Source organism: Lasioglossum baleicum, chromosome 18, assembly GCF_051020765.1.
Source record: "Lasioglossum baleicum chromosome 18, iyLasBale1, whole genome shotgun sequence".
NCBI lineage: Eukaryota > Metazoa > Arthropoda > Insecta > Hymenoptera > Halictidae > Lasioglossum > Lasioglossum baleicum.
The window spans coordinates 5,740,329-5,767,697 of NC_134946.1; the positions used below are offsets into that span (position 1 = coordinate 5,740,329).

A 27,369-nucleotide genomic window follows, 5' to 3' on the forward strand; every position below is an offset into this window, starting at 1 on the left:
TTTCAGAAGTTTAATTTTCAAGCAAAACTTACTTTTTCAGTAATAGAAATTTATTGCACTCTAAATTTACTTTTACTTAATATCAACTAATTTTAAATTTTATATCCACGCTCTATGGTAAAGTTTTAAGAAACTTCATACTTTATTTTGCAAATAATTTGTTGATTTTTGAAAATTTTAAGAAGCCATTAAATATTGGATCTTTCACCGTATACGTGTAAAATATCCTATTTTATTAAAAAGCTAGCCAAAAATGTGGTTGAATAGATGATTGGCGATTGCAAATAAATTTATTAATAATAACATACTTCCACGTGAATACCGTTTGACTTCCTGTTAATAGCTCAATTCTATAATATATTTTTACTTATCTGGTCGACTGTTAATATTCATTCAGACTAATTGTGAGTAAACTAATTATCATCAATAATTACTAACGTACTATGATCAAACCATATCTGTTAAAATGTTCTAATCATTTCTAAACAAACTCTCAATCTATCGTTACTCTAACATATTAGATGACTAACAATGACTCCAACTCACTCGTTTTAAACTACTGCATTCCTAGTACAATCGGGGAAACTCTTTCATTGTAGTCCCTCGAAAATCTCGTCTTTTATTTTGAGAATATTGTAACGAATACACAATACAACTGTTAATGTCGTGGTGAATCTTTATATAGAAAATTTTTTATTGCACAATTTTTGCATAGTTTTGAATCAATAATTATAAAATAGATTGCAATTAATACTATCAATTTATGGTAAATTAGTAATTGGCCAAGGTCAATATGTACTCATAAATCCAAGTGTATAAAAATCCTCAATTACGTTTACAATCTTGGTTTACTACATTTTTCTCATTTGAGTATTGTTTACAAAAAAACATAAAACAGAATAAACATTTCTAGAAGTGATAAGGTAAAAGAAAATAGTTAAACTTCAATTGTAAGAGCCAGGAGGGGAATGGAATTCATTCCTTAACCTAATAATTTGATAAGTCCTTGTTTTGTATTTAATAAATTATAATTTTGGATTCATAAGTATCCATTCTGAACCATACTAATCCAGACCCAACAATAAGTACATACAAAGTCCGAGAGTATATTAGAGAACATATTATACATAAAGGAAGAAAGAATAAAAATGTAATACCTAATTTGATGAAAGATTTTCGAGGGAATGATGTTATTAATTGTGTAATGTGCATGTATTTGTTGGACTGTAGCTCTGTTACCCGAGAACCTGTAGACACATTTAATTGTTCCGCATCTTGCGTCTGATTCTATACAAGGTGTCAAAAAAAGAAATGGTCAGTTGTACTAGAAGTGATTCACCACAATACATTGCATGCTTTGTAACATTGTGTACAACAATGATAGTTAAATTTCGTTTAACGTCCTCATGATCTACTCGTCAAGAAGTTAAAATTTGCGAAAGATCCATACGCACATTCATTCTAATAAGTCTAATGTAACTTCCAATAGGAATAGTGGGAAGTACTGTTAGTGTTCTCTGAAGGAAACAGCTAGAGATAAGGTCGGTAACCTGGTGAAAGCACTGAGAACTACTGTCGGCATTTTCTAGCGAAGGTAGCAGAAGGTACGGTCAGTGACCTCTGGTGAAGACAGTGAGAAGTACGGTTATTGACGCGTTAAGAACAGTTGACACTGCAATCGATCATCTCTAGTGGGGATAGGTAGAAGTGCGGTCACTGACCGGAGGAGATACCGCGGTCAGCGACCTGATGGGGATACCGCGGTCAGTGACCAGGTGCTGATCCACCGAAAGGTTTCACATGCGATCTTTGAAAACTGTAACCGTTAATTCTGAGTAAACGGTTTATTTTCGATACGTGATTCCTCGACAACTTATTACTTTCTCAACGAGTAGAACACGTTAACACAAAGAAACTAGAAACCTTCATTGTTGTAAACAATTCTTCTCTCTTTTTCTATGAAAATACATGCAACATTTTGCGCACATTCGAACACCTAGCATTGATGACCACTGCTTTCTAGTCACCCCGTACACTCGCAGGCATAAATCTGTACCTTTGCACGTTGTGTTTGTGTGTGTGAGTAACGCGCGTGTACCTCGCGAGTGTCGTCAACAGGGTTACAAGGTATATGTATACATAGTATGTAAATATATATATATAAAAAGAGATAGATAGATATGTATAAAAAATGAAAGTAATAAAAGTTAATATAGGCAAAGTAGAGACAGGATTGAAAGATGTAATTTTTATAATACCTCTTTCCGTGTTCCCGCTTGTATTCGCCGCTGTACTTGGACCTACTGCCTACGAGCTCTATTATCTCGGGTATGCTACTAGCAAAAATTGCCTGCAAATAGAAATCATAACTGCAAAACACTATGCGACTACGGACCGTTCGGAAACAACTGGCTCGTCTACGGTACAGTTGGAATTTTCGAGTTTTCCTCGGCTCGCGCACAGATCCGTTCGGACCCTCGGATATCTGTCGCCAGGTCAACAAAAACGGAGAAAGGGAAGGGATAATAAAAGAGACATAGCGGTTGGGGAGCGACGACCTACGTTTTTCTTATTTTTCCTAATTTTCCTATCGTTTCGTTTCTGTTTTTCTTTTTCGGTGTTTCCTTGAGAACTGTAGCTAATCCCTGCGTCGTTACGTTTCTACAAGTTATATCGGACATGTGACTGTAGCCCTCGATCGATACACTTTTACAAGGACTGCGACAATTTTTGAGTTCGTAATTAGCTTTTTTAATGGCCGCGATCTTTCATCGAAATTCGCTGCCATGCACACCCCTGCTATAAGTTTTAGGACACTTGCTGGTTCTAGTGACATTTAGTCAATTTTCAGCAACTTGTGCTGCTTTTTTGTGTTTGACTTTTGGTAAGTGTTTAGTAGGTGAAATTTTTGAGAAACTTTAGAAATTTAGACATTTTCCTGACGTGAAAAAATCCCCGAAATTTAGAAAATTATGAACCTTTTCAATTTTTATAATCCATATATATATTTTTACAATTAAACTGTGAGTGATAGAACCACTTTCCAGACAAAACTTGCTTGGGTTAATGGAATCTGTCAATTGCAAAAATTGTTTAAACATTCAGAGGAAAAGTTGTAAACATTACTATTGATTAAACTGAGAATCAAATTTCTCTGCATATTTTATATATTTTATTTCTACAATTTTATACAAAGTCGTTTTTATAGCCTCGACCATACTAAAACCAAAAATTTTCCATTTTGACAATAGTTTCAGTGTTAATACACTGGAATGAATAAAAAGCACAGAATCTCCATGTTCAATTTCATTGTAATAAACCCAGAAATAGTCAGTACGAATTTTGAAACATCCAGTAATCATTTTTATATTTCAATTTTGTCATTGTAAAAGAATTTTCGAAAAATTATCGAGTGTTCTAAAACTCATGGTGGGGGTGTATGATGCATTCGACACCGGAAATGTTAGTGAAGCGATGTTGCAAAGAGATTTCTTAGACTCACATTCACAGCTATATTTTGTAACAGATAAATTTTAGAATGATAATGAATAGAATTCATTGAGAGTAGTATATATCCATAAGGAAAAAAGCGCTCTCAAAATTTCCAGATGAATTTAGTCAGATTTAGTACTGTAGAGAAAAAACATTAAACTCGATGGTACGATCGAACTCGATGTTAGTTAGTAGAGTGCAGTGGCAAGCAAGTTAATAGATCTTTAAGCAGTTGTGACACCAAGAAAAGTATATAGAAGTCAGAAATTCATTTGTGCTATTTCTTTCTTGCTCTTTTTTTATTCGACAGAGTATTAAACAATTATTCCGTTATTTCTATTTAAAATATTGCAAAGAAAAGAATTTATTAAAAAATTTCATAAAAAAATTTTATTTCTGTACTACAAATGACTCGCTTTTCAACAACACAGTTATACTTTCTTATATTTCACAAATTAATAATTTAATTCGTCATTTTTAATTTCAGTATTATCGATTTGGTTGATTCTTAGTAATTGTATTATTAGTAACGTAATTCATTCGTATAAATTTTGTTAATATTAATTCGATTTGTTATTATTGATTTTTATAAAATTTTGAGAAGCAGAATTATCGATTCAGTGAAACAACTTTAGAATACTCTCAACCATAATGGCCACCATCTGCGGATTTTTGATGTATTTTAAGAACCAAAGTAACTCCCTTGTGAGTCACTAAACTATCAAGGAACCGGTGACTAACATTCGCCGAAATATTATAGTAAATCAGTGGAACGGTTTCATCTTTGACTCGGTGGTTATTACCAGACTGGGAATTGAATATAGTAAGCGTTTCAAAATACAATATGCTTCAAAACTTTTCAAATTTCATTTTCTACAATACCGACAATTTTATAATATTTTTATTCGCTTCTTTTAATCTTTCTTTTCTGTAGTTTCATACTAATCTAATTCCTGTAATTTTACATTGTTTTCATTTTCTTACGTGATTATTATATCATGTAATTTTCAATTCTTTTTGACCTTCATAATTTTATGTTATTGTTTATAATTTTATAGGATTCGTATATTATAATACGCGTCATTTGCAGTACTAAAATAAAAAGTAACATTTGCATAGAATAATATTTCTTACTTACTTCAGGCCATTTTTATTCGTTATTTGTAAACAATACGACAAACTTTCATTTTAATACCCTGCATAATATTCTTTGCACACGCTGTCCAGGAAAAGAACCGATTTGCTTCAGTAGAGTTTATTAAACTGTTTTTGAATTAGTAAAATTTAATTAAATTAAAATCCGACCTAATTTTCAAATTCTTATTATATGAATGGAGACATTGCACACAAAGTTTACCCAATCTTCGCGTTTTAGAATTCTTTATATTTTCTTTTTAAAAAATAAAAAAAACATTCATCAGAAATATTCGAGAAGTACAAGTTTTGTGAAGAATGATTTCGATTCAAATTATTATAATATATACAAAACTAAATATAGATTTTTCGAAAAAAAATTCGATTCTTTTCCAGGACAGCCTGCTCCATTTCGCTGTAGAGGAAAATAGTTAATAAACGTAGTTAGTCGGTGAGTTCGATGTAGGAAACGTGATGAGACTGAAGGAGAAATGACAACGAAGGCGTAGGTGCGTTTAAAGTTAGGTTGATGGCAGAAGAGAAACACATAGAAGAGGAGAAACGGTCAGAAAATTATGTGGTTTGATCATTAAAAGCGGAAAACAGAAAGTAAGAAGAGGCTTTGAGCAGTCCAGTTCGACTAATGTTAAGAAACGAAGCATTCTAATACATCTAGAAGGACAAACATTGTTCTTCGTGCAGATTTAGACCGAAACAGACCCCTAAACCGAGGCTGAAAGTATAGTACTCTAGGCATTGCGCAGAAAATTGGCTATGTTCTATGTTGTATCTAGTTATAGCTTTTCTATTGTGTTGATGGTACTTGAAAAGGGCTGCAGCAATAAAAGCGCTACTTGATTTGCAAAATTTCACTACTGTCGAATGCAAGTATGTTCAACTTGTGGCTCCAAGGGCCAAGATTGCCTCGTGGGGCACCAGAGAGCATCATAGCCACGACCCTTTGGGACATTTTACACAGCAAGGGTATCGAAACCGCGCTCCTTTGTGTCATTGTATGCAGAAGGAGCATCGAGACCACGCCCCCGAACAATCAAACCACGCCTACTTATCATTACATAGCACAGCACAGAGGAGTATAGAAACTATCCCCTTTACAATGTCCTCTGCACAAAATGAGTACTAAATAACGCCCACCCTGTGGACTCACAGGAGAGATAACCACGCCTCCTAGACACCCTGCACAGAGGGACAAACGAAAGATCTTTCGAAAGTGTTCTAATGGTCACAAACTGATATATCTTTCAGATTAGTATAAATTAAGTATGACGGAGTAGTCTTAAGTATCACGGAATACCCCGTGGGGCATTGACCTGACTCCATAGAAGTTGAGATTGTCGAGATGATCGTGCACGTGAGGGGGAGGGGGTATGTCTAGATGCATACCGTCGTAGGGCGTGGCCTGATAACTCCAGTTTGGCCCCGGATTTCATTCAAGAACCCATGAAGCCACAGTTGAACATCCCTGATCTAATGCGACTACCGCAATACTACGAAAGTCAACAACCCACTGTAAACGATTCGCCAAAATTTTGTTACTCGATCTCAGAAATGATTCTTCCATGGATTTCTGGATCACAGAATCCATGCTTCGTAGTGCTCCCTTCAATTTTGAGTCTTGTAATGTATTATCCGCAGATATACACTCTTTTGCTATTGTTAGACATGTCAGGCAACTAAAGACACTGCGATTAAACAAAATCACGATACAAAGAAGTGTAGTAGGAGGAGCTGTTTTTTTTTTTACAGAACAGAAGTTCTGCACTGTTATATCAATTAAAAAATACGTGTTTCGAGGTCGCCGTGAATTTGTTTTTTTATATAGAATGTCTCCAAACAAATGAACGTCGAACAGAAAATAATAAAGTGCTTAATAAAATATTCCTTTTGCAAATCTATAGTATATTAGTTATAGATTGTAAATATTTTGCAAGCAATTTTATATTAATTTTATATTTAAATATCGGTTGCCACAAATCTATTTTTTCAGATTGTTTTTATTGATTCAACTTGAATTTGATAGCTTGTAATCTAAATACAAAATTTTTGTATATAGATTTGCAATTAAATTATTGCTCCGTTCGTATAGGGACACTCTATACACTTCGTTACATTAAGTAGACGAGATTTAGAAACAAAATTTCTATCTTCGATTCCAAGATGCTTATCAAGAAATTTTTCTAATAAACCTACATTGAAATTCTATAGATCTTTATTAATTATGAAACATTAAATACCGCGTAAAGGATATTTTGATAATATACTATCTCTTGTAGTTTTCAAAGAAAAAAATTGTTTCAATGGCGTTACATAGACTAAGACGAAATGAAATAAACAATAAATTATATAAACAGCAGTACAAAATATAATATAAAAATATCTCTAACGCATTTAAGCAAAATATACTTATATATTATTACAAGTAAAATTTATTAAATGAAATATTTATTTTTCTATGTAACTATTATATAAAATGTGTATAAAAAATGGAACAAAATACAATGATATTGAAATGTATTCAATAAAATGTATAGCATATATTGTATCATCATAATATAATAATATAATTGAAATAGCATTCAAAATGAAGCAGGATATAATTATATTATTATAATTAAAGTATATTAAGTGGAATGAGTTATATGTATATTATATCGTGGCAATATAAGAGTATAATCCAAAAGAAAAGTGTAACAAATGTAATATCCCTTTAATATTGAAAAAAAATCGTGTACTCCGAAAAAGTGTGGGTCGTTTCGACCAGATCGAAAAAATCGTAGAAACAGCCATTACAAAAACATACTCTACGCGTGATTAACGATTCATAAGTAAAAGAAAAATAGATTCGCGTATTCCTTCTACTTCGGTAGGGCAGTTATTCAGTCAACACACATCAAGCTCGAGGTCAGGTCATCGTTTCGAGGTTGGGGTTACAGAAGACTCGAGAAACGGCTCGGAACGGCAACGGTCCGAGACAAAACCAAGAATGAAAGCGGCCATACGTGTGAGTGTGTAAAATGGGGGCGGGGTTAGCAGCATGTTAGCGTTCGCAGAGAAAACAGACAGACATACAGATAGAATGAACAGTCAGAAATATCAAGCTCGCACAGACACCAACAACCGTTACGGTTCAAAATCGTGAGACTTCGTGCTATTATTTTTCTCAGTAATGTCTTTTGATCTTTCTCAAAATCAACATTTCGTAAAAGTTCATTGGGACTCGAGGGCCTTGGGGCCCTCTAGCGCAGAGGTCGGTTAGTTGTTGCGAGGTCAGTATGCTAAAGAAGCATACGTGAAGTATGGTAAATGGCAGATAATGAGTTCACAGACGAGGTATAGCCGTAGACCAATCGCCTATTTTTTTCAACAAAAAAGAAGGGCATTTTCAATTTGATCAGTATGTATCTGTCAGCATTTTCGTGTCGCATTTGTTACTGGCAATTTATGAATTCATGCTAGTTAGCGAAAATCATAATATTCAGATTGGTATAAACACAAAAAAGTAATGCATTGGTTTAAAATGTGCAAAACTATTGCAATATACTTTCTTTAATGGCTAACACAAATAACTGCACGTATAAAAATTACAATAATTATTCTATATTTCCTATTCCTGTGTGAAATACGTATATTATGAATAATATTTTGACCGTTTAAATATACGCGCCTTATGCACTTATTGCTCCCAAACCGTGCTGAACATTGATAGCAGAAATGAGGTATGCGGTTACTCGGTTCTTGCTAACACTCCTCTATTCATGAATGGCCAGTAACGTAGGTCGCGACACTAAAATGGTACAATGGTCTTTAAAATCCCATAAGATGCGACGCCTGTGGGGATCTTTTAGGTCCAATCTACCTATCTGGAGGGCTTAACAAAATGAATGTTTTTTCTTTTGCGGTGTCGGTATTCCAGATCACGTGACACAAAACCCCCCTATGGTAATTAGTCTATTCCCATGCCTCGTCTGCGATGAGCGTGACGAGATTTCGTGGAGAGCGAACACAGAAAACAGACAGTAGACAGATATGAGGTTGAGAGACGTGTCGTTTAGAATACAATGAAGATCATACTCAGCCATTTTCTCTGTCTTGTTAATGTCAGCGATAGTCAGTGTCGCGGCTGCAACAGAATCTGACTCACATTATTGCCAATATGGCGTCGATTACCTGATTACGCGAGTCTCCGCGAGAGGGTAGCGGGTTTCATGGGATCAAGGCTTGGCGGAGACGGTCTACTAGCGAGGCTGTACCGAGATTATTCAAGGTTCCTACCCGAAAGTTCTTTTGCACGTAGACGACTCCGAAGCGTTGAAAGGCGGGTCTGGGGGAGTTAGGCAAAGTTAGCGATATCGTTTCTAGATTAGTTATAAAAAGTGAGGTCACTTTTCATTTTATTTCGAATTTTAGTTTTTGTAAAGTTATGGTTCGGGGATTTTTGATTTCGAGTCGAACCAATTTATCAATTCTGCAATTTTGATCATCAGCGTAAAGTAACGGAAGCATAAATTTCTAATGTAGCTTTGGAAATATTCTTCACAGACTTTCAAATCATTTTCCTAAAAATCAATGATTAGTGAAAATAATCCTGAGGACATCAAAGAAAATAAAAAAGTGTCCCGCAATCCTTGATCCTTGTTCCCGCAATGTCCAAAATCCTTCAAAATTAGTCCCCAAATCAAAACTGATCTTTCCTTATTCATCACCAAACGTATGGAACAAGGGTCACTCGAATTGCCGATCGTCTCCTATATCTTCCGGCTCAGAGAAGCCTAACCCCCGCGACCCGACACGCTCCGAGAGTCGTCCGTCTGCATAACTGAATTTTTTTACGGTCGTAAGGCCGAAAATCGCGTTCGACGTGTTCGTATAACTTGTCTCGCGCAGCGCCCGATCGCAAAGAGCCAAAAAAAGTGGGGCGGCTTGGGCGATTCTGTGCCATCTTGAACAATGACCTGGCGTGAGTGGGCGCTGAACGAAAGCCAGCTCCCCGGAAGCCTGCGCAGTCAAGAGACATCATACAGGAAAAAAGAACTGCGAGCGACTACGTGTGTCACGGGAAAGTCTCTTCTTCTAATCACCTTGCTCCGAGAGACTTTGAAGCGCAAGGTGCAGTCGCGATCCGCATTGATAGACCTTTCATACGCTTCTTTTCTCGTTTTTTTTCCTGCGTTCTTTTCTCTTTCCCCTTATTTGTTCGCGTTTTGCTTTACGACAGAGTGAGGCGTGTAGGTACGAGGACGATAGAAGCTCGCCGTCGGAGCCGGTTGTCGGCGTTTCGTGTTGTTTCAGTATTCTCTCGCTATAGTTACTTCACAAATTACTTTAAAAATTCATTTAGAATAAAACGATTCATCGTCATCTCCATTTGTTCTAATGGAACTATTGCCCTTTTTGAGCTCCCTTTTCTGGTGTCAATGAGCATGATCATATAGTGTCGTAACCACCGTGGTCATTCGTAATCAATCACCGTGGACACTCGCAACTACTGAAAGTCATGGGCAATGCCCATGTTAATTCGCGGTCACTGACCATGGGCTACTTTGCGAAGTTCATTTATCAAGCTTTTGTATTTTAGAAGTAAATTTATAGGATAGTACACTTGTGGGATAATGTAGCACGTGTAAGATGAAAAGTGCTGTGTAACTGTTACCACTCTATTAGGCCAACAAACTTTACAATCACGATCAGCTAATCGTATAAAACGAGATTAGGGAGGGACACAGCCCATTAATCTCGCGTTCGTGCCCGAGCGAAAACGAAAACGGAAACGAGGGTCGCCTAACCGCACGAAACGCTAGTCCAGCTCCGACTACGGCCACACATAGAGGTATAGGCATAAGGCACAGGTAGCCAGTATCGCTATAGAAAACTTCCAAGCTCCGACTCGGCGCTCGGTTCACGTCGTCGGAACGAATATCATCGGTTTATTCTTTTTCCATTCTTATCTTTCGACTGTCTTTTCTCAGTTGCCTTTTGTTTCGCGTCCCGGAAGCAAGACACGGGACACGGTCCAAACTGGCGTGCAGCTGGACACCAACCTGCTTAAGCCGATGGAGAAGTGTTTTGCTATTTTTTTTTGCTGTTTATATTTTTTTCTTTTTTCTCTTTTCGGTTTTTCTCTCGTGGCATGTACCAAGTATATGCGATTTTTCGGGGATTAGGACACAAAGTTTTGAACAGATACGAGTCTCAACAGATTTAAAGAGAGGTGTAAGGCTGGCTCGGTGACCACAGAAGGCTTTTTCATTTTGGGCCTCGACGCTTCGAGAAGACTCGACTCGTGTGCTTATACCACAGGTTGTATTTTATAAGATGTTGATTAACAAACAAACAAATTTAAATATGGAATCATTAATCCCGCGTATGCATATGAATATGGAGTCTACGCTTGCTTGTGTTACTAAAACAGAGGCGCACGCCGGAAGGTTAATCAACACGGACAATATCGGAAAACACGTTTGCGAATTATAAAAATATTCATTGATTGATAAACGTAAATATCGTTACACGTACGCTGATTTTATGTCTCACTCCACACGTGCAACCATTTATATTTTTATTATATTCATCTGTGAGAATTATTATAGACAGATTTCTGACATCGTGACATTAAAAGCTGATTTAATAATAGAAATTAGATGTCCACTTCGTTCAACACTTTGAAGACGAGGATGATTTTCGAACGTTATTAGTCTTGAAAATTCATAAATTTTGATGTCCATTTTTTTGTGCGTCTCAACTGACCCGGGCATCGCACATCAGCTTCCAACAAAACCATTTCCTATACAAAATTGTACTTCTATCAAATTAGTAAGTGTTTTTTCCTGAATATGTTTCCAGCGTGAATGCTATTAATCTTACAAATTGATAATTTTTTTAAGCCCGCTTCTGGGTCTCGACTGACCCGGGCATCGCACGTCAACATCCCATAGAATATTTCCTGAACGAGGAGTATATAAATTGAAGAGATTAGTCTCCGCGCGTGAAATTAGAGCGTCGTACATATATTCGAATGAAACACGAGTCGAGCCTTAGTTCGTCGAGGCGTATGAAAACAGTACACGGCCATAGTGTACCCGCGTAAGGTTTGTCGAGTCTGCCATGTTCCAACGAGTGACGGTACATGTGCATCTCGAACGAAAGTAGCAGTTCCCGTCGGTAAAACAGCGTGAACTACGGTGGTGGAATCTCTCTGTTACGCTAATGACATTCATAGACAAATGTTACGCTAGACGTGGCCACGTTTAAACGGCGATGCTCAGGCTCGGGGGAGAAAGAAAACAAGGCTCTCTCACCTCGATTAACATCGAGGCGAATAATCGAATCGAATCGCGTTGCTCGGCCGAGTGTTAGGCCGCGATCGATAACACGGCACACATGCTCGCGTATGCACGCATACACGCGCGCCAGACATGCTTGTCGCAGACACTGCGCATCGTCGTTCAAATGAAGCGATCGATTCCACGACGAATAACACTGTCCTCTGGCAGAAAAAATTCATCGAGTCCCATGGCTGATGCAACCTTTCCTTAACGAACCTTATATCCGACTACAGAGCCCTAATCTATTCTATTCCAGTACATTTTTCTTGTAAAACAGTTTCTCAACAGATTTACTCTCGACGCTGTACTGCCAACAATTTCGATTTCAGTACCTACAGTTTGAACTTCTGTAGACATTGGTCGAAAATGGCACATACAGTATTTGGAACAGCATAAAAAGTACATCTGATCATAATGTTTTAGTCAGAGCTCGTAATGGGTTACTTTTGACCTTGAGGCTCGATCACAATGAATTATGTACGAATTTACGTCGGACCCATAGGACTGTCAATGTGTAAATTGTAATAAAGTTCTAATGCTGATAATTTCTCAGGGGTTCTGCAAAATTTTCAAAGTTTAATTATATATATATATGTATAGAGAAAGAATAAGATTGAAAATACAACAAAGAAGAATTATTAAGGAAATTCGCACAGCTCTTGAGACTCTTTCCCACGAACCCAATCAATTTCGCCAAATTGCCTCAAAACAATGGGTCCAATAAAAATCCCCAGAAAAATCACTCTCAACGAACCAGAGGACACTGTGCATTCGGAATGCTCACCGTCTTGTGTGTTTTGGGGAAGAGTAATTCTCTTGTTCATCGCTCACCTTGCCAATTTCATCTACAGACGTATTATTAGTACAGCTCTAAAGAACAAACAGACTAACAAACTTCGGAGTACCTCAAAACACAAACCAGCAATGTGTCTGCCAAAAAATCAACTATCCAAAATTTCAAGCAAAAAGAACATCGAAACGAAATATTCACAGTGCCATTAAACGATACTTTATTACCGATAAATCAACAATAAACGTTTCATCGCGTTTTGCACTAACAATACGACCATTGACAAGGCTGCGATCATGACAATTCTACTCTAAAGAACTCTGCGACCTTGAAGTTTTAATCCACAATCTTTACTGTATTAATTTATCTTTTATCTAATTATATATTATACCAATTTTTGCTTTCTTGCGAATTGCGCCAATTGCTATAGTGAGCTGAAAGTTTTCAGAACAGTTTTGATCAATTTTTCAGTCTTATCACATTCTGGCAAAATTAAAAAAATATAAAAAAAAGTACCTTTCCAAGTGACAAAATTGAAAATTGAAAATTGAGTCCGAGGCGCAGAGTCCGGTGTTTCTCTCGGGGGAAAAAACGAAATTGCCTGTTCGAAAGATTATTGGATACAAGAAAGTGTTCATTGTTTTGCCCAGGCCATTCAGTCTTTCGCGCGAGATTCCTATAGTGATCTACAAAGGGCGGTTTATATTTCTTTGGTAATTGATAGATATATATATCAATATATATAGTATCTATATATATATATGTATCGATACTTGTTAGCTATATAGAAAACAGAAGATGACAGAAAGAAGGCTTACCAAACCGACGAGTAGAAAAAATACTAGGAATGTTCGGCCGAGGATCGTCTGGCAGTAAACGTCGCCATATCCTACCGTGGACATCGTTACGATCAGAAAGTAAACGCAAGTCCAGTACGAGAGCTGTTGCGGGTTCGTGAACTCGAATGGGTCCCCTGAGTTTTCAAGCTGCGAACAATTAGGAATAATTAATTCTCAAGGTAGGCTGACAAGTTGTTTGTTTGATCAGTCGACGGGAGGGTCGATGGGAAATTTTCGGAACAACTGTGGAAGTTAGGGGATGTTTCCTACATAGATTCAATTTGACGAATAGGGTATAGCAGGCCCGGGCAACTTCCCCGCTGTCGCTTCACGACTCCCACCACTACCGTGGTTTGTCTCAAGTGACTGCGAGAGTACGACCCAGTGCCGCCAGAATCGACCAAAATTGGTCGATTTTCCCATTCCAACACCATGAGCATACTTCAACATCCCCCACTAAGGCCGTATACTGGTCACGTATTAATCTAGTCATCAAAGAGGGGGTAAACTGTATTCCCCTCGATTTCCTCGATCTGGCGGCACTATATGCAGACTCCTAATCTCTCCCACCTCCTTCACAGGAGTTTGATGGAGAGGAGCCAGGAGTAGGGAGAGAGTTGCCCGAATCATCTTTCCTAGGGGTAGTGCAGAGGTTGTATGATTTTGGTGGGATGGTTCTAATATCCTACCAAATGAATGATGCCAGCAGCTGTCAACCAGACGGAGATGAAGATTGATACGAGTTGGGCGAGACGAATGGAGCTCGATGTCTTTAGAATGTTTAAGTACTGGAGGATGTCAGGGACCGTCATCAGTCGTAGGGCTCGGAGGAACCTCAGTCCGATCCACGTCCGATCGAGGTATATCGACACGAAGGACGGTGGTATCGTAAAGTAGTCCACGAACGAATACATCTCCAGCATGAACCACAGCTTGTCACTGGCGGCGATAAACTGTCGGACAGAGAAAGGCAAATTATTTTCATTTATCTCCTATTGTCAACCAAAACACAGTAACGATATACAAGGTGTGGCCGGACGGGTGGTACAACCGAGCAGAGGGTGATACTACATGTAAAAATAAGTCGAAAAAAAGGAATAACATTTTTTCATTTGATGCTTTGTTTTCGAAAAAATTGAGTTTAAAGTTCTGCTAGGTTAGTATATGCACAAAGTAGAATTGGTTGATCGTGGTCAGACGCGTCAGACGATTCCCATGCAATAGCACGTGTATTCGCTGCATTTTCAAACTCGATTTTCTCAAAAACAAAGCGTCAAACAAAAAAATGTTACTTATTCCTTTTTTTCGACTTATTTTTACGCGTAATAGTATCATCCCCTGCTCGGTTGTACCACCCGCCCTGTATTGTCAGAAGTTCTTGAATCCTTTCAATTTTTTCGGCAGGGTCCAAAAATAAATTTTCAGGAAAATCTAATTATCTTAATCATTTCTTAATGATCAGAATTCTTAAATATAAAAAAAAAACTGAATTTAACACGTGCTAGATTTTTTCAAGATTTCCGCATGCGTCGAGACGATTGCAAGAACAATTATACGGTAAAACTGTGGACACTTACGCGTATAAAAAAGTAGACCATAAAAAATATATTGAAAGCTAAGTCTATCTGCTGAGTAATGTTGTCGTTCCACGTTTGGCAACGTTCCACCTCTTCGCTGTAACAAAAATGATGATAAACCGTTAATTAATCCGGATATTAATTAGTTCATTACATGTCACTTTTATAAAACCAATGAAAATAACATGTTTGTATAACAGGAGCATTTCTTAAAAAGAGGATACGAATAAGTATAAGAAAATCATTATTGTATAACATAACATTATTATGTTGTACATAACATATTATGTATTTATATTTATATAGAAGCAAATTTCTGTTTGTCTATAACAGTAACAGTCTTGCATTTTCATATCGATTGTAGACTCGCAGGTTTTTCTTAAAATCGTCACATTATAAAGAAATGTAGAGCAACCTTTTACAGATCTCGCGGTGTTTCTTTATTTCACGAACGTATACATAGAAGTGGACGGATCGATGTAAACAAATAACATACGGAATATAGGATCTATCCGAGCAGATATTTTTCTGAAAGATATAACGTTCGCCATTAAAAGTTTTTGAAGTACTCAGATATTCATGCCGCTCTCGATAACTTGGTTCTGTGCCACTGCAGGAATTCGTAGTAAAACGGTCGCGACCTAAAAACTTGTACACTCTCTTTTTTCTGGCATTATTACTGTGGGTCCGTAATCACCTTCATGAGTTAATGTAATTTATATACACATATTTAGTTAAATATTACAAGAATGTAATAATATGACGATATTTAACACTGTGGACCTTAGACCATATATGTGGACCCGGCATAGTGATACAAATATATCTTTTCATACACAAGTATTTTATACTTAATATCGTACATATATTGTTCTTACTATTGTCTTGTTTAAATAAAGTAAGTTGTGAGGTAATAAATACAGATTTCATATTATCAAAATCTACATTAAAATTTAACATTTTCAAAATTATAATTGACAAAATGAGTTAGCACTATTTAAGATAATAAGAGTAATAAAATTATACATATATTGCAATTACAGTTCTCATAAATATTTATAAAGAATGAGATACTTGGTTATGGTGTGCTCGATCGTATCGATCGATAATAATTGATTCTCGCGTCGTGTCGCGCGGACAATGTCTTAACTTTTCGAAAAATTAAATTGCGGTAGAATAGCACTTTAATGTTTAATATTTGAAATAAATTATGGAGTTGCAGGACATTGCTGACAAAAGACCAATTAATTAATTTTCGAGAAAACGACATTTTTTACGTGAGTATATTCTGTGCTCTAATTTTGGAAGAGCTGCAACTGTTGCCTGTATGCTTCAACTGTTCGATTGATAATGCTCAGACACTGTTACCGTTCGAAATTAATGAAATAAGTACATATTTAAAAAAATTTATAAGATAATTGTTGCTTAGATTGCTCACCTGGAGGCATCGATGAAATATATTATAAGCGACGCTATACTGAGAATGAAAACTAGCACCACCTGAAACAGAAAACAAACGGCTTGTTTAGTTCATTTGTCCATTACAAACGAAACAAAAAAGATAATAATTACTGAATCACAATATTATTCAATATTAGTGAAAAATGTAAACTAAGAATAATTAAAATAGGAATTAGACGATTAGGAAAATTTATACAGATATATTCATAAACAGAAATTATTAAAAATCTACTACAAAATGATGGTCTAATAATATGAATGTGTAAAAGAGTTTCGCGTACGCCAGACCGAGAATTAGAGTCCCACGCGCCATTTTGAGTTTGAAATATTTTTAAACGGACTGATAGTGCTGGGACCGAGTCGGGCAGACCAAGCTTAAACGTTTCCGTGTTGGTCCGTGCAAACAGACTTTAAAGTTCAAGGTTGTTGTGTACTGAAAACCGTAATAAGATGCCGGACTGTCTCTTGGCTAGCCAACGAACTTCCCCCTTGTCATCAATTCCGACTCATCAGTCCGATTGACACATCACGTCGCTGCCCATCCAACGCGTTAACTCGATGCACAATAATCTGACACGTGGTAGCTATCAAAATACATGTTGGAGAATTTTCTGGAATTTTGTGGTCGTAAAATCGTGGTCGTGAAAAACTTGAAATGGTCTTAAAAAGCAAATTTGCCATCAAAGCATAAATGTTACAAAATTTGTATATTTTTTAGTAGCTATATATCGCCATAACTGTTGTCTCTGCATTTTTTCAGATTTTTTGCAAACCTGCAAGGTACATAAAATCATGTATTATCGTTAATGCATTTCTAAATATTTATTGTTGTATACACGTATTGATCTGGGTCCGAACGGACCTAGTGTTCGGCTGGAAAGTGTCTGATGAGAGATTTAAATTGCATTACAGTCTCGACTTTTAAATTTATAGCCGTGAAGTATTATGTTGGCATCGACGATCATTGCATCTTGCTCCGAATGATTTTTAGATATGAGATCATAGAGAACCTTTACTTTCCGCTATAAATAGACAGAACCTTGTTATTGAAGCATTTGAATTAGAAACGTAACTGATCTTAACAGGGATTATGAAGCAATAATCAACAATGGCGAGTAGCCTCAATAAATCATTACTTCTTAGAAAGCAAAAATAACAGTTGCTTTTACTGTTCCGTTATTTCTTCGGGAAAGATGTGTAAAAAAAATTTCCAAATGTTTTCAATGGTAACAATGTGGCTCAAAATTAAATCTCTCAAAGAGTTGATAGTGATAGAGAAATTAAACTGTATAAGAATGTACAGTTGGAATGGAATATTCTTAACGGAATATATGGATTGGGACATTTACCTCAGCCATTCCAGATACAATATATATTTAATAAGAGGAATGACAATGACACGAGGAAAACTGTTGCCCCGGGCACAGGAATTATTTCGCGGAGGACGATAATCGACTATTCATCTGCACGCTTTAATTGGAGGGTTTAGTCGCAGGCCAAAGTGGTGACCCAGCCGACCTACATAACCTAACCAATCTCTTCGTTCCACCTATTTTTCTGTCGAACATGTGTCAGGCTGGGTTGCATCTGTTTAATGAATTATTTAATCCTTCCACGTCTTTGGCTCGACTGACGTAACAACAATATAATAATAGAAAAATATGATAATACGGTGATACGATATTATCGTACCCGTGTTATAGTATTATATTATTATATCATCATAAAATAGTATAATTATTATGAGATACTAACATATCATCATACAATGGTGTAACATTAGCATATCCTTATATGATAATGTGATCATTAGATAGCGGATCTTTATGCAAAATAAAAATTTTCCACCGGAATTGCAACAAACCGGAGTGACATTGACATTTATTTTCTCTTAATATGTTCAATAGGCTGAAATAATATAAAAGTATTCTTAAATTCGTTTAATGTTATTAATGTTTTAGGTTACACCTACTTATTTTTACCTCATATAAATCCATAAAATCCGCTGTCTAGTGATCATATTAAAAACTATAGTATTATGGACATATAAAATAAATTATATATTTATATAAATAAATAAATGTAAATAAACAAAATATGTATAAAATAGAATATATGAAATAAAATATAGACAATAAAATATATGAAAAAGAATATACATATAATATACGTTATTATAAAGAGAATACGCAAAATGAAATATTTAAAATACAATATAGACAATGAAAAGTAGAGAATAGAATATGGAAATAAAATATGTAAAAATAGAATAAATAGAATAGAATATATAAGGGAAAATATATAGTTTTTGACATATGAAGAAAATTCTCGAGTACGACTTGCATCGTTCTCAGGTGCACGTAACCCCTAAGTGGCAGCTGAAAGTCACTGCCGATGAAACCGTACCACCGCTGCAACGTCTCTCGAGCTCAGAGAGACAAGTTGGCATGATGCAAAGGTAGGGAGTCATGCCGGGCGTGATTCATAAGTCGAGGAGCTGACCGTGAGCTTTTGACTCTACCCTGATTCTGAGATTTATTCAAGCAAACAGGATCAAATGACAAAATCGTAATAGAAAGGCGAACTACCCCTGCTGACAAATTTCAAAAGAATATTTTCTGCGGTTCATATTCGAAATAAATCTGTCAATAATACATTTTAGTATAACAGTAAATAATTGTGAGTTCTGGTAAAGTTTGTTTCACTGAATACAACAATGGGAACCGTTTTATTCTATTATTTTCAGTTTCTGAGATATTTAATTTTCAATAAAAGCCATAGAGATACTTTTATAACATTGTGAACATTTTCGACAGGTTTGAACATTGATTGAATAGAGCGAGACACCAATCTTCATGATAAATCTCTGATAAATTCTGATAGATCTTCTGGCAAAAATTGGAAATTTTCAATAATAACAATTGTTCGCGCTTTAACTACAAAAACTGTAGTTTACATATGTGTAGAACTGTCGTCAACTGATTGCAACTGACAAGAGAAGAATGAACGAAGAGCATTGATGTTTGTACATGTGTTTCATTCTTAGCTTGGAAAGTGGATTATGGGTAATAGGCCTTGGCACATCGAAACCGTGTCAGTCAAACGAAGAAGGGCGCGCGCTGGTGTCAGACCTAACGTTTTACTTGCATTCGGCCAATGACGATTATTCCCTCCACCAACGGCGTCAAGACAAATTCGTTATATTCTTGGAAACCTCGTCTGGACGGTTGCCAATCGGCTGCTAATCACCTTTCTTCCAGATACGATCCATTTTCCAAATTTGGCCATTTCTCTCATGGAACGACCCCCCTCTTCCACTTCGTTTTAAAAAAAATCAATTAAATTTTTTACTATTTGTAAATATTTATTGATAATAATCTATTATTAAACTCTGTGCAATCGGAGACTTTTCTCAGATCATCTACCAGCAAGTCGGACGCATTTATTTACTCGAAATAATTGCTCTATTTAAAGTATTCGGATCGCTTTAAAATAAACTGTTTAATATTCGGATAATCGAGGTTCTACCACATCGCGAATTAAAAAAGTAAATATGATCATAATTAATTATCAAATGATAATTTAGCGAAATAAAAATCTATATCAATATTCTACTTTAGGTAGTGAAAAATTTATTATTTCGGCATGATTGTGCTTGAATTTGATATATTTGTTTAAAATATCAGATTATGGATAATATTGATAGAATTGTGCAAACATTTTTCGGTAGGATGAAATAATAGATAGGCAAGTGATGTGTGAATTCATGGTCGTGGTACAAACAGTGTCAAAAACTTGAAAGACTCTCAATGCAAACGTGGAATATATACTGCCTGACACCGCGAGTCGGCTAGCAGTGAAGAGAGTCGAGCCTAGTGTGTGGGTGAACGATATCAGACACTTCTTTTGTAAGCGCCGCTTGTGTACAACCGTATGTTTTCCGATTTGAATTAGAAGAGCCGCGAACCAGCTGTTGCAGCGTGCTTCAGCATTCGCACGGTCCTCGTAAGCAACTTTCGAGAATGAGATAAACAGACACACCGAGGCTTTCAAATTTTTAGCATTCGCGCAATCGAAAAGTTGCATCATTGTTTATGCAATTCCAATTATTGCGCCACTGTTGTTCAACTTTTTATTACTGTGTTCAACTGTCATGATAGCTGAACTTGAGAATGTGTTGTTGAAATTGAGAATTTGTTATATTATTATTATTATGGGAATTGCAGATGTAATTGTTGTTGAAGATTGAGGATTTATGATATTAGTTGAATATTGACAATTTAATGTATTCTTTTTGTTAAAATCGAGAATTTTTGGATTGTCGTTATTCGATATTGAAAATTTTTATTGTTGTTGACATTCATATTATTGCATCATTCTTGTTAAAATTTTGATTATTACATTCTTATTACTGGAATAGAAAATTTGTTCTACTATTGTTGTTGAAAATTGAGAATTTTTGTATTATTATCGATGAAATTAGAAATTTTGTGTATTATTATTTTATTAAACAATATGAGAATTAGTTATTTGACCTGCTAAAAGAAAGGATGAAATTCCAAAGTCGCTTCTATTATTTGTAACAAATGTAGACAATTATTATTTTGCATAATACATTTTCGCAAGCTCTTGTCGAGACTTTTTCTGTGGAAAATTCGAAAAGAAAAGTTACCATTTCCCGGCTAAGAAGTTTCCCCATGGAGCGCGTCGCATTTCCCGATGCATGCCAACGGCAAATTAATACTAGTTCTAAGACAGGAAGCTAATTCCAGGTACACAATGTCAACATTTCCACCGGCGAAAGTGGTTCCCACTACAAATACGTCGACAATCACTCTGCCTCTGTAATTCCACCTCTTCCTGCCCGGTCTCTTTGCCAGTGTTTTATTTTTCCGCTACCTTTGTCTTTATCTCTATCTTTCTATGCGACGTGGTTACAAACGATTTGGGTCAAGCGCTCTGACTCGTTAAAAAAAAAAAAAGAAAGAAAATATAGGAATTTCATGTGACCAAGCCGTTCACCCGGCGAACCACTTTATGTTGCAAAGGATCTCATTCCGTGACGCGAGACTCTCCGCGAGATGTGTACCAAGTGCGAGGAAATCATGCTGATTGGAATCTGATACTTTTCGAACCATCTTCGTTCTTTTTCCTGTCGAGCTTTCAACGAAAAAATCCGATATTTTAAAAAATGTTACCAAAACTATTTTTACCGCATGCAAATGTTCAATGCAAAATTTGAATTTTTAATGTTCGAGTGAAGTTGCTTTATTATCGATAGAATATATTTGTTGCATTATTTATTTAATTTATACGTCAAATATTAGAATAAGTAATTTTGTCTTATCTGTTTCACTGAGTATGTTAGTGGCCATTTTATTCTATGTCTTTTACGTCAACTATTTTAGTTAAATGTTCATCTATAATCAGCAATTTTATCAATAACATTGTCGTAAGATTGTCAATTACTTTATTGTTAATTTTATTTTCATGTTGTGTCTATTAGTAATTGGAAGTACTGTACTGTTGTTAACAATTTTATCTCATCAGTAATTCTGCGAGCAATTTTATTTTGTCAATAATTTTATCAAGAAGTTTACGAACAATTTCAAATTGTCTGTTTGTATGTCATTTGTTTCGCAAATATTTTTATATTATGGTTTATGTTTATTACCATTGATTTAAAAAAAAAAATTCGATGATTATTCCTCAGAATAATTTTTTACGAGCCAGTCACATGACCATTTTCTTAAATTGCTTCACACCCGCAGTCGCGTCTATTCACGCGAAAATATGTGTTTGTATGTGTGAAAGGCAAATGCAATATGCGGCACAGCGTGACACTGTCACTTCATTACCAATAGGACTCGCGGATCTTAATTTCGCGTTTATAGCTATAAATAGCGGAGCTAGAAAAACTCGGTCAAATCTGCCGCTGGCGTGAAACGACGGAAACTTGAGAGTTTGCCATCGCGGGATGTAAAACTTCCCTGGCAACGAGTCGTCTTTCTACTTTTTCCCACTTAAAATACTGTTAGTGTGCTTTAATTCGCTTCGTTATTATGCTGGCCGATTTACTGCGGCTTCGGGGCCATGCAGACCTAACGAACGTTTACCCTGTACTAACATTAACAGTTTAACATTAACCGTAAATTTGCCGACCGGTCCATACACACTCGAATCCCTAGCTCTCGTTATCGAAACTAACAGGAACATTCACGAAATATATTCGCAATGAGAACTGGATAAGATATTTAATTAATTTCTAATTTGACTGACGTAACCCTTCACACACATGTATCTCGTTATGGACATTACGACATATTACAATTATAGCCTATAAAGGTGTCCCAAAAATGTTCGAGTTCCTTGATATGATCATTTTCATTTGAAAAATGTCCGCCTCGACTTTGTTAACCCTTTGTCCTACGATTTACTTTCCGTTTTCTGTGATTACAACTTTTTTTGTAGTTCGTATTTTCCGAAAAAAGGAGAAAATTTATATCTATTGTGTATGCCTACATGTTCTCCAATAACTATACATTAACAAAATCAAAATAGAATTTCATCTTGGTTTAAAGGAAATTAATAACTAGATATTCAATAACTTAGGTATTCAATATTGAAATTAATAACTGTATTCGTTCGTTAGAATGTGTGCAAAATCTTCATCACGAGTTTGACACGATGTTGTAGGGCCAATCAGAGCGCGGCCTCGGCGCGCGATGGCGGGGAGAGTCCGGTTCGGTGGCAGGTTACACTGAGCGTAGCGTTGGTGTCACGCGGCAGTGAAGTAGTAAACAAGAGGAGGGGGTCACACAAAAAACGGAACACGAGAGGGACCGCTGTAAGACTAGAATTTATGGCAACACGTGGCAAAACATCGTTGTTCTTCTCTTAGAAAGTTTATTAAGGGACGTACAGGACAATAGAGACTCATAAACGCCACGCGTACCTGACATTTTATTATATCTCTCGCTGGGTAAAAGGACAGACTTTTTTGCGAGTAGCTAATTAATTAATCGCCATAAATTTTAGTCTTACAACGGTTCCCCTTGTGTCTTGTTTTTTTGTCTGATCACCCCGTCGTTTGACATCCATAACGCCCTCCCTAAACTTTCCCAAAAAATCTTACGTAAGGTCAGTGTCGTTCTAACCGCGGTAGAGAGAACATCTCTAAAGACGTGTCGATTCGACGTTCACGGTTGTGATCTACCACCAGCTGTGCAGTGCGTTGACCTGACTACGTCCCTCAGCTTTCGACGCTGCTTGAACCTGAAGTCAGCTATGCAGTTCCTCTTCAAATGGCCCAGTGACACACATTTCGAAGCAGCAATTTGTTTTTACGGCTGAATAAGTAAGTTGTAATTAAATCAATTGGCTGCACTGTAACTTGGATTACGCAAGGAAAAGAGCAGCCATTTTTGCTCCATCTATTGTTCACTGCTTCACCGCGACGCGACCCAACGCTACGCTCAGTGAAACCTGCTGCCGAGCCATCCGTGTTTTTCGTTAATAACTCCTTAATGAAGCTGGGGAGAACAATTTCACAAAGGAAAAAGTTACTTCACATGTAATTCACATAAATTTTCAGTTTAACGTACGCGCCGCATTCAATTAATTGGCAAACATTGCCCTCGACAAGCTTCCAGAAAAATTACATAAATTCTTTTACACATTCAATTATATTTTCTAATTTTACTATGATGATCTCAAGACATCATTGTTGCTATATATACTATTCAATCTTCAGTTTCACTTGCGTGTTTTGTTAAATAAATTTGTAAATGTTGTCAAGCTTCCAGAGAAATTATATAGATTCGTGATTGAATCATTCTCTAATTTTATTAAGAAAATCTTCAAACGCAGTGCTACAGATCGTTCGGAACACGAGCGTTTCGTTGAATTGATTGGTAAAAGCTGCAAACGTAGTGCGCGAATATTTTTGTACGGTTACTTCGGATTGCATTCGAGTGCGCGCGCGCGCACACGATTTATTCGTTCATCGTCTCTAGGAATGCAGTTTTCGGTACGTCGTCGTCGCTTCGTGGCGTTATACCATTTGCCCCAAAACCGACAATGTGACCTATCGCATCTCGGTATAAATAAAGACCGGCGATCTTATTTTAGCGTGCGAATTAGCGTGGGGTCTCGAGGAGACTCATCACGAGTTGCCCTCGCTATTTTCGTAGCGACGCGCCTATACAGTGCAGTCAAAGTGTCTAGGCGACGCTATCAAACATTTCCGATCAATATCGAGCATATCGAACCGTTTCTGACGTTACTCGAACAGAAAACAGTTATCCCATTGTTATTAATTGTTATATTATCGTTAGGCTGCGCATCTTTGCGCAAAATAAAAACGATCAAAATCGGTAAGAAACGAAAGTTAGGTGAAAATCTCTTTATTCAATCATTTTAATTAGTCGACAATACGGTAACAATATTCTTAAATTCTTCTGTCTTCATAATTCCTTTTTGCTGGACCCGTCTTTATGTGAAATTATGCAAAATAAACATTTTCTAAATCGATTGTACAGAAGTCACATGAAAAATGAATTTTTCCTTCGAAACATTTTACCAAGTCGAAAATAATATTTCTCTTAAATTCTTCATTGTTTTGAATTTCGTCTATTAATTTTTGTTATAAATGTCCTCAGCCTAGAAATAAATTAATAATGATAATAATAATGTGTTCATTGTTTTGTATTTGGTCTATTAATTTTTGCTATAAATGTCCGTAGTCTAGTGATAAATTAACAAGAATAATAATGACGTCGAGTGAGATAAATAAGTTGTACGCGCATTTATGGCAGATTTTTAAAACCAAACATTGTTACGACAGATCAAAATTCATAGATATCTATGGTGTTTATTTTATTCGCAAAATAAACGACAATTGAGACACTTAATAACTCCGTTCTCGTTAAACAAGCACAAAACGATGATTCAGTAACTGACACAGTAAAAGCAATCGATCCGCCTCCGCCAATGCATCGGTACAAGTAGAACTAGCGGACAAGAGTCAGACGCGAGTGTAAAATTTATTCGAGCGTAGAACGAATTGAAAATTGTTTGCCGGAATAAAATTGAAAAAAGTCTTGAAACCATTCTTCTTCAGGGAATAATAATTAGAACGGTGTTCTCCAGGGAATAAAAATGATTGTTTCGAGTTTTGAAGCAGTGAACTTGCTAATTGCAGAGGTTCGGCTCACTATGTGCCCACTACAAGGCTGTGTTTAAGCATTTTTCGTTTGGCTCGAATGATCATTCCAACCGTGGTCCAATTGTGCGTGCTGGCAATGTGTATATTATGCACGCAGATGTTTACATTCCGATTATCCGTGCACACAATGCGCTCGAGCGACCGTCAAGTTGTAAAACTACGAACTTTCATATTTCTGCATCTGATTACTTCGAACGTTGGTATAATTAGAAAAGAATTGATCTTTCTTATTCACTTTTTACGGTATACATTAAATTAATGTTCGTAGTAAATGTTAATTATTAATTATGTAGATACTTACTGTATGATCGTTAATAATTATGTAAATGCAGAAAGAACAATCGTATAACTATAGATGTTAATATTTGCAGTTGAATATTAATCATGAATTATATGTGTATATAAACATTCACTTTCAATATTGATTATATTTAGTTTACGTAAATATTAATCACAGTTCATGTTTATAAATATTAATATTCTGTGCAAAAAAAAAAATATACACTACTGTGCAAAAGAAAGAAGCACCCGGCCATATTTAATAGAAAAGCGTAAAAAATCAAATAAGAGAACAGTCAATTTTGAAAAAGGATTCCGCTGTTTATCTAATATTTTGAATGCAATAAATCAATCATTGTACAATACAATTTCTACATAAAGATATTGTTTGTCATTATATCTTATAATTATACTGGGTGCTTCTTTCTTTTGCACAGTAGTGTACATTTCCTTTACACTAAATATCGGGTTACGGATATGACTGAAATGACGGAAACATTTATTACAATTCTTATAATTCGAAATTCGCATAAGCAGCCGGTAGAGCGTGTACAGAAACCGCGGAATGGATCGTATTTCAATTTTATTGCACAGTCTGAAAGCTGCTTTAACTAGCTAACAGACATAGTTTTCGTTATAGAGACGGTATCGCAGTGCAACACTCGAATTCCGATGCATTTAGCATGAAAATACTCGAACGTTGACTTCTGTGTGTTTACCGGAACCTCAATATACGCGTTGGTAAAATCAAAGAAAAATAATAACGGCTTCAGAAATTTTTTAAAAAAATATCAATCTTTAAACTTGTTGATTTTTATGCATACATGATTAAGAGATATATTTTAAAACAGTAAAAGAATCAGAAGAATGTAGAAATACGATTATATTATTTTCAACGTATTAAACATATTTAAAAACAAAATTAACCCAGCCTAGTGACTCATATGTAGACTACGGATTTGATGCATTTATGACAAAAATGGCTAAGCACAATTTAATGCAGTGAACATATTAAGAATATTTAAAGACATCAACGTGTGTATTGGTTTCAGCTTAATCAGATAATTAAAAGAAGAAAGAAATTTTTATTTCACTGCTGTGTCTTGCAATCAATGCAAACATTTTTTATTTTGCATATAGATCCACAGTCTACTCATATAGTTCACCAACAACTGCAGCACTATATTAGTTACAGGTGAATGTAAAAAAAAAAGTGTATAAAAAAATA

The 27,369-nt window shown here is 35.9% G+C and overlaps 1 protein-coding gene across 46 annotated transcripts in view; it reads right to left on the minus strand.

The window, feature by feature from the left end:
- The window catches only part of Slo (calcium-activated potassium channel slo), a 132,711-nt gene that overhangs the window by 79,642 nt on the left and 25,700 nt on the right, over positions 1 to 27,369 (minus strand). For 39 of the 46 annotated variants that reach the window (XM_076442414.1, XM_076442388.1, XM_076442378.1 and 36 more), the window contains 4 exons: positions 16,614 to 16,675; positions 15,176 to 15,272; positions 14,288 to 14,551; positions 13,578 to 13,745 (listed from right to left, as the gene is read on the minus strand). In XM_076442414.1, coding sequence (XP_076298529.1) covers positions 13,578 to 13,745; positions 14,288 to 14,551; positions 15,176 to 15,272; positions 16,614 to 16,675 — 591 coding nt within the window. Of the gene's footprint in view, positions 1 to 2,258; positions 2,351 to 13,577; positions 13,746 to 14,287; positions 14,552 to 15,175; positions 15,273 to 16,613; positions 16,676 to 27,369 lie in introns of all 46 variants that reach the window. The other 7 variants (XM_076442416.1, XM_076442396.1, XM_076442384.1 and 4 more) reach the window with 1 other exon arrangement.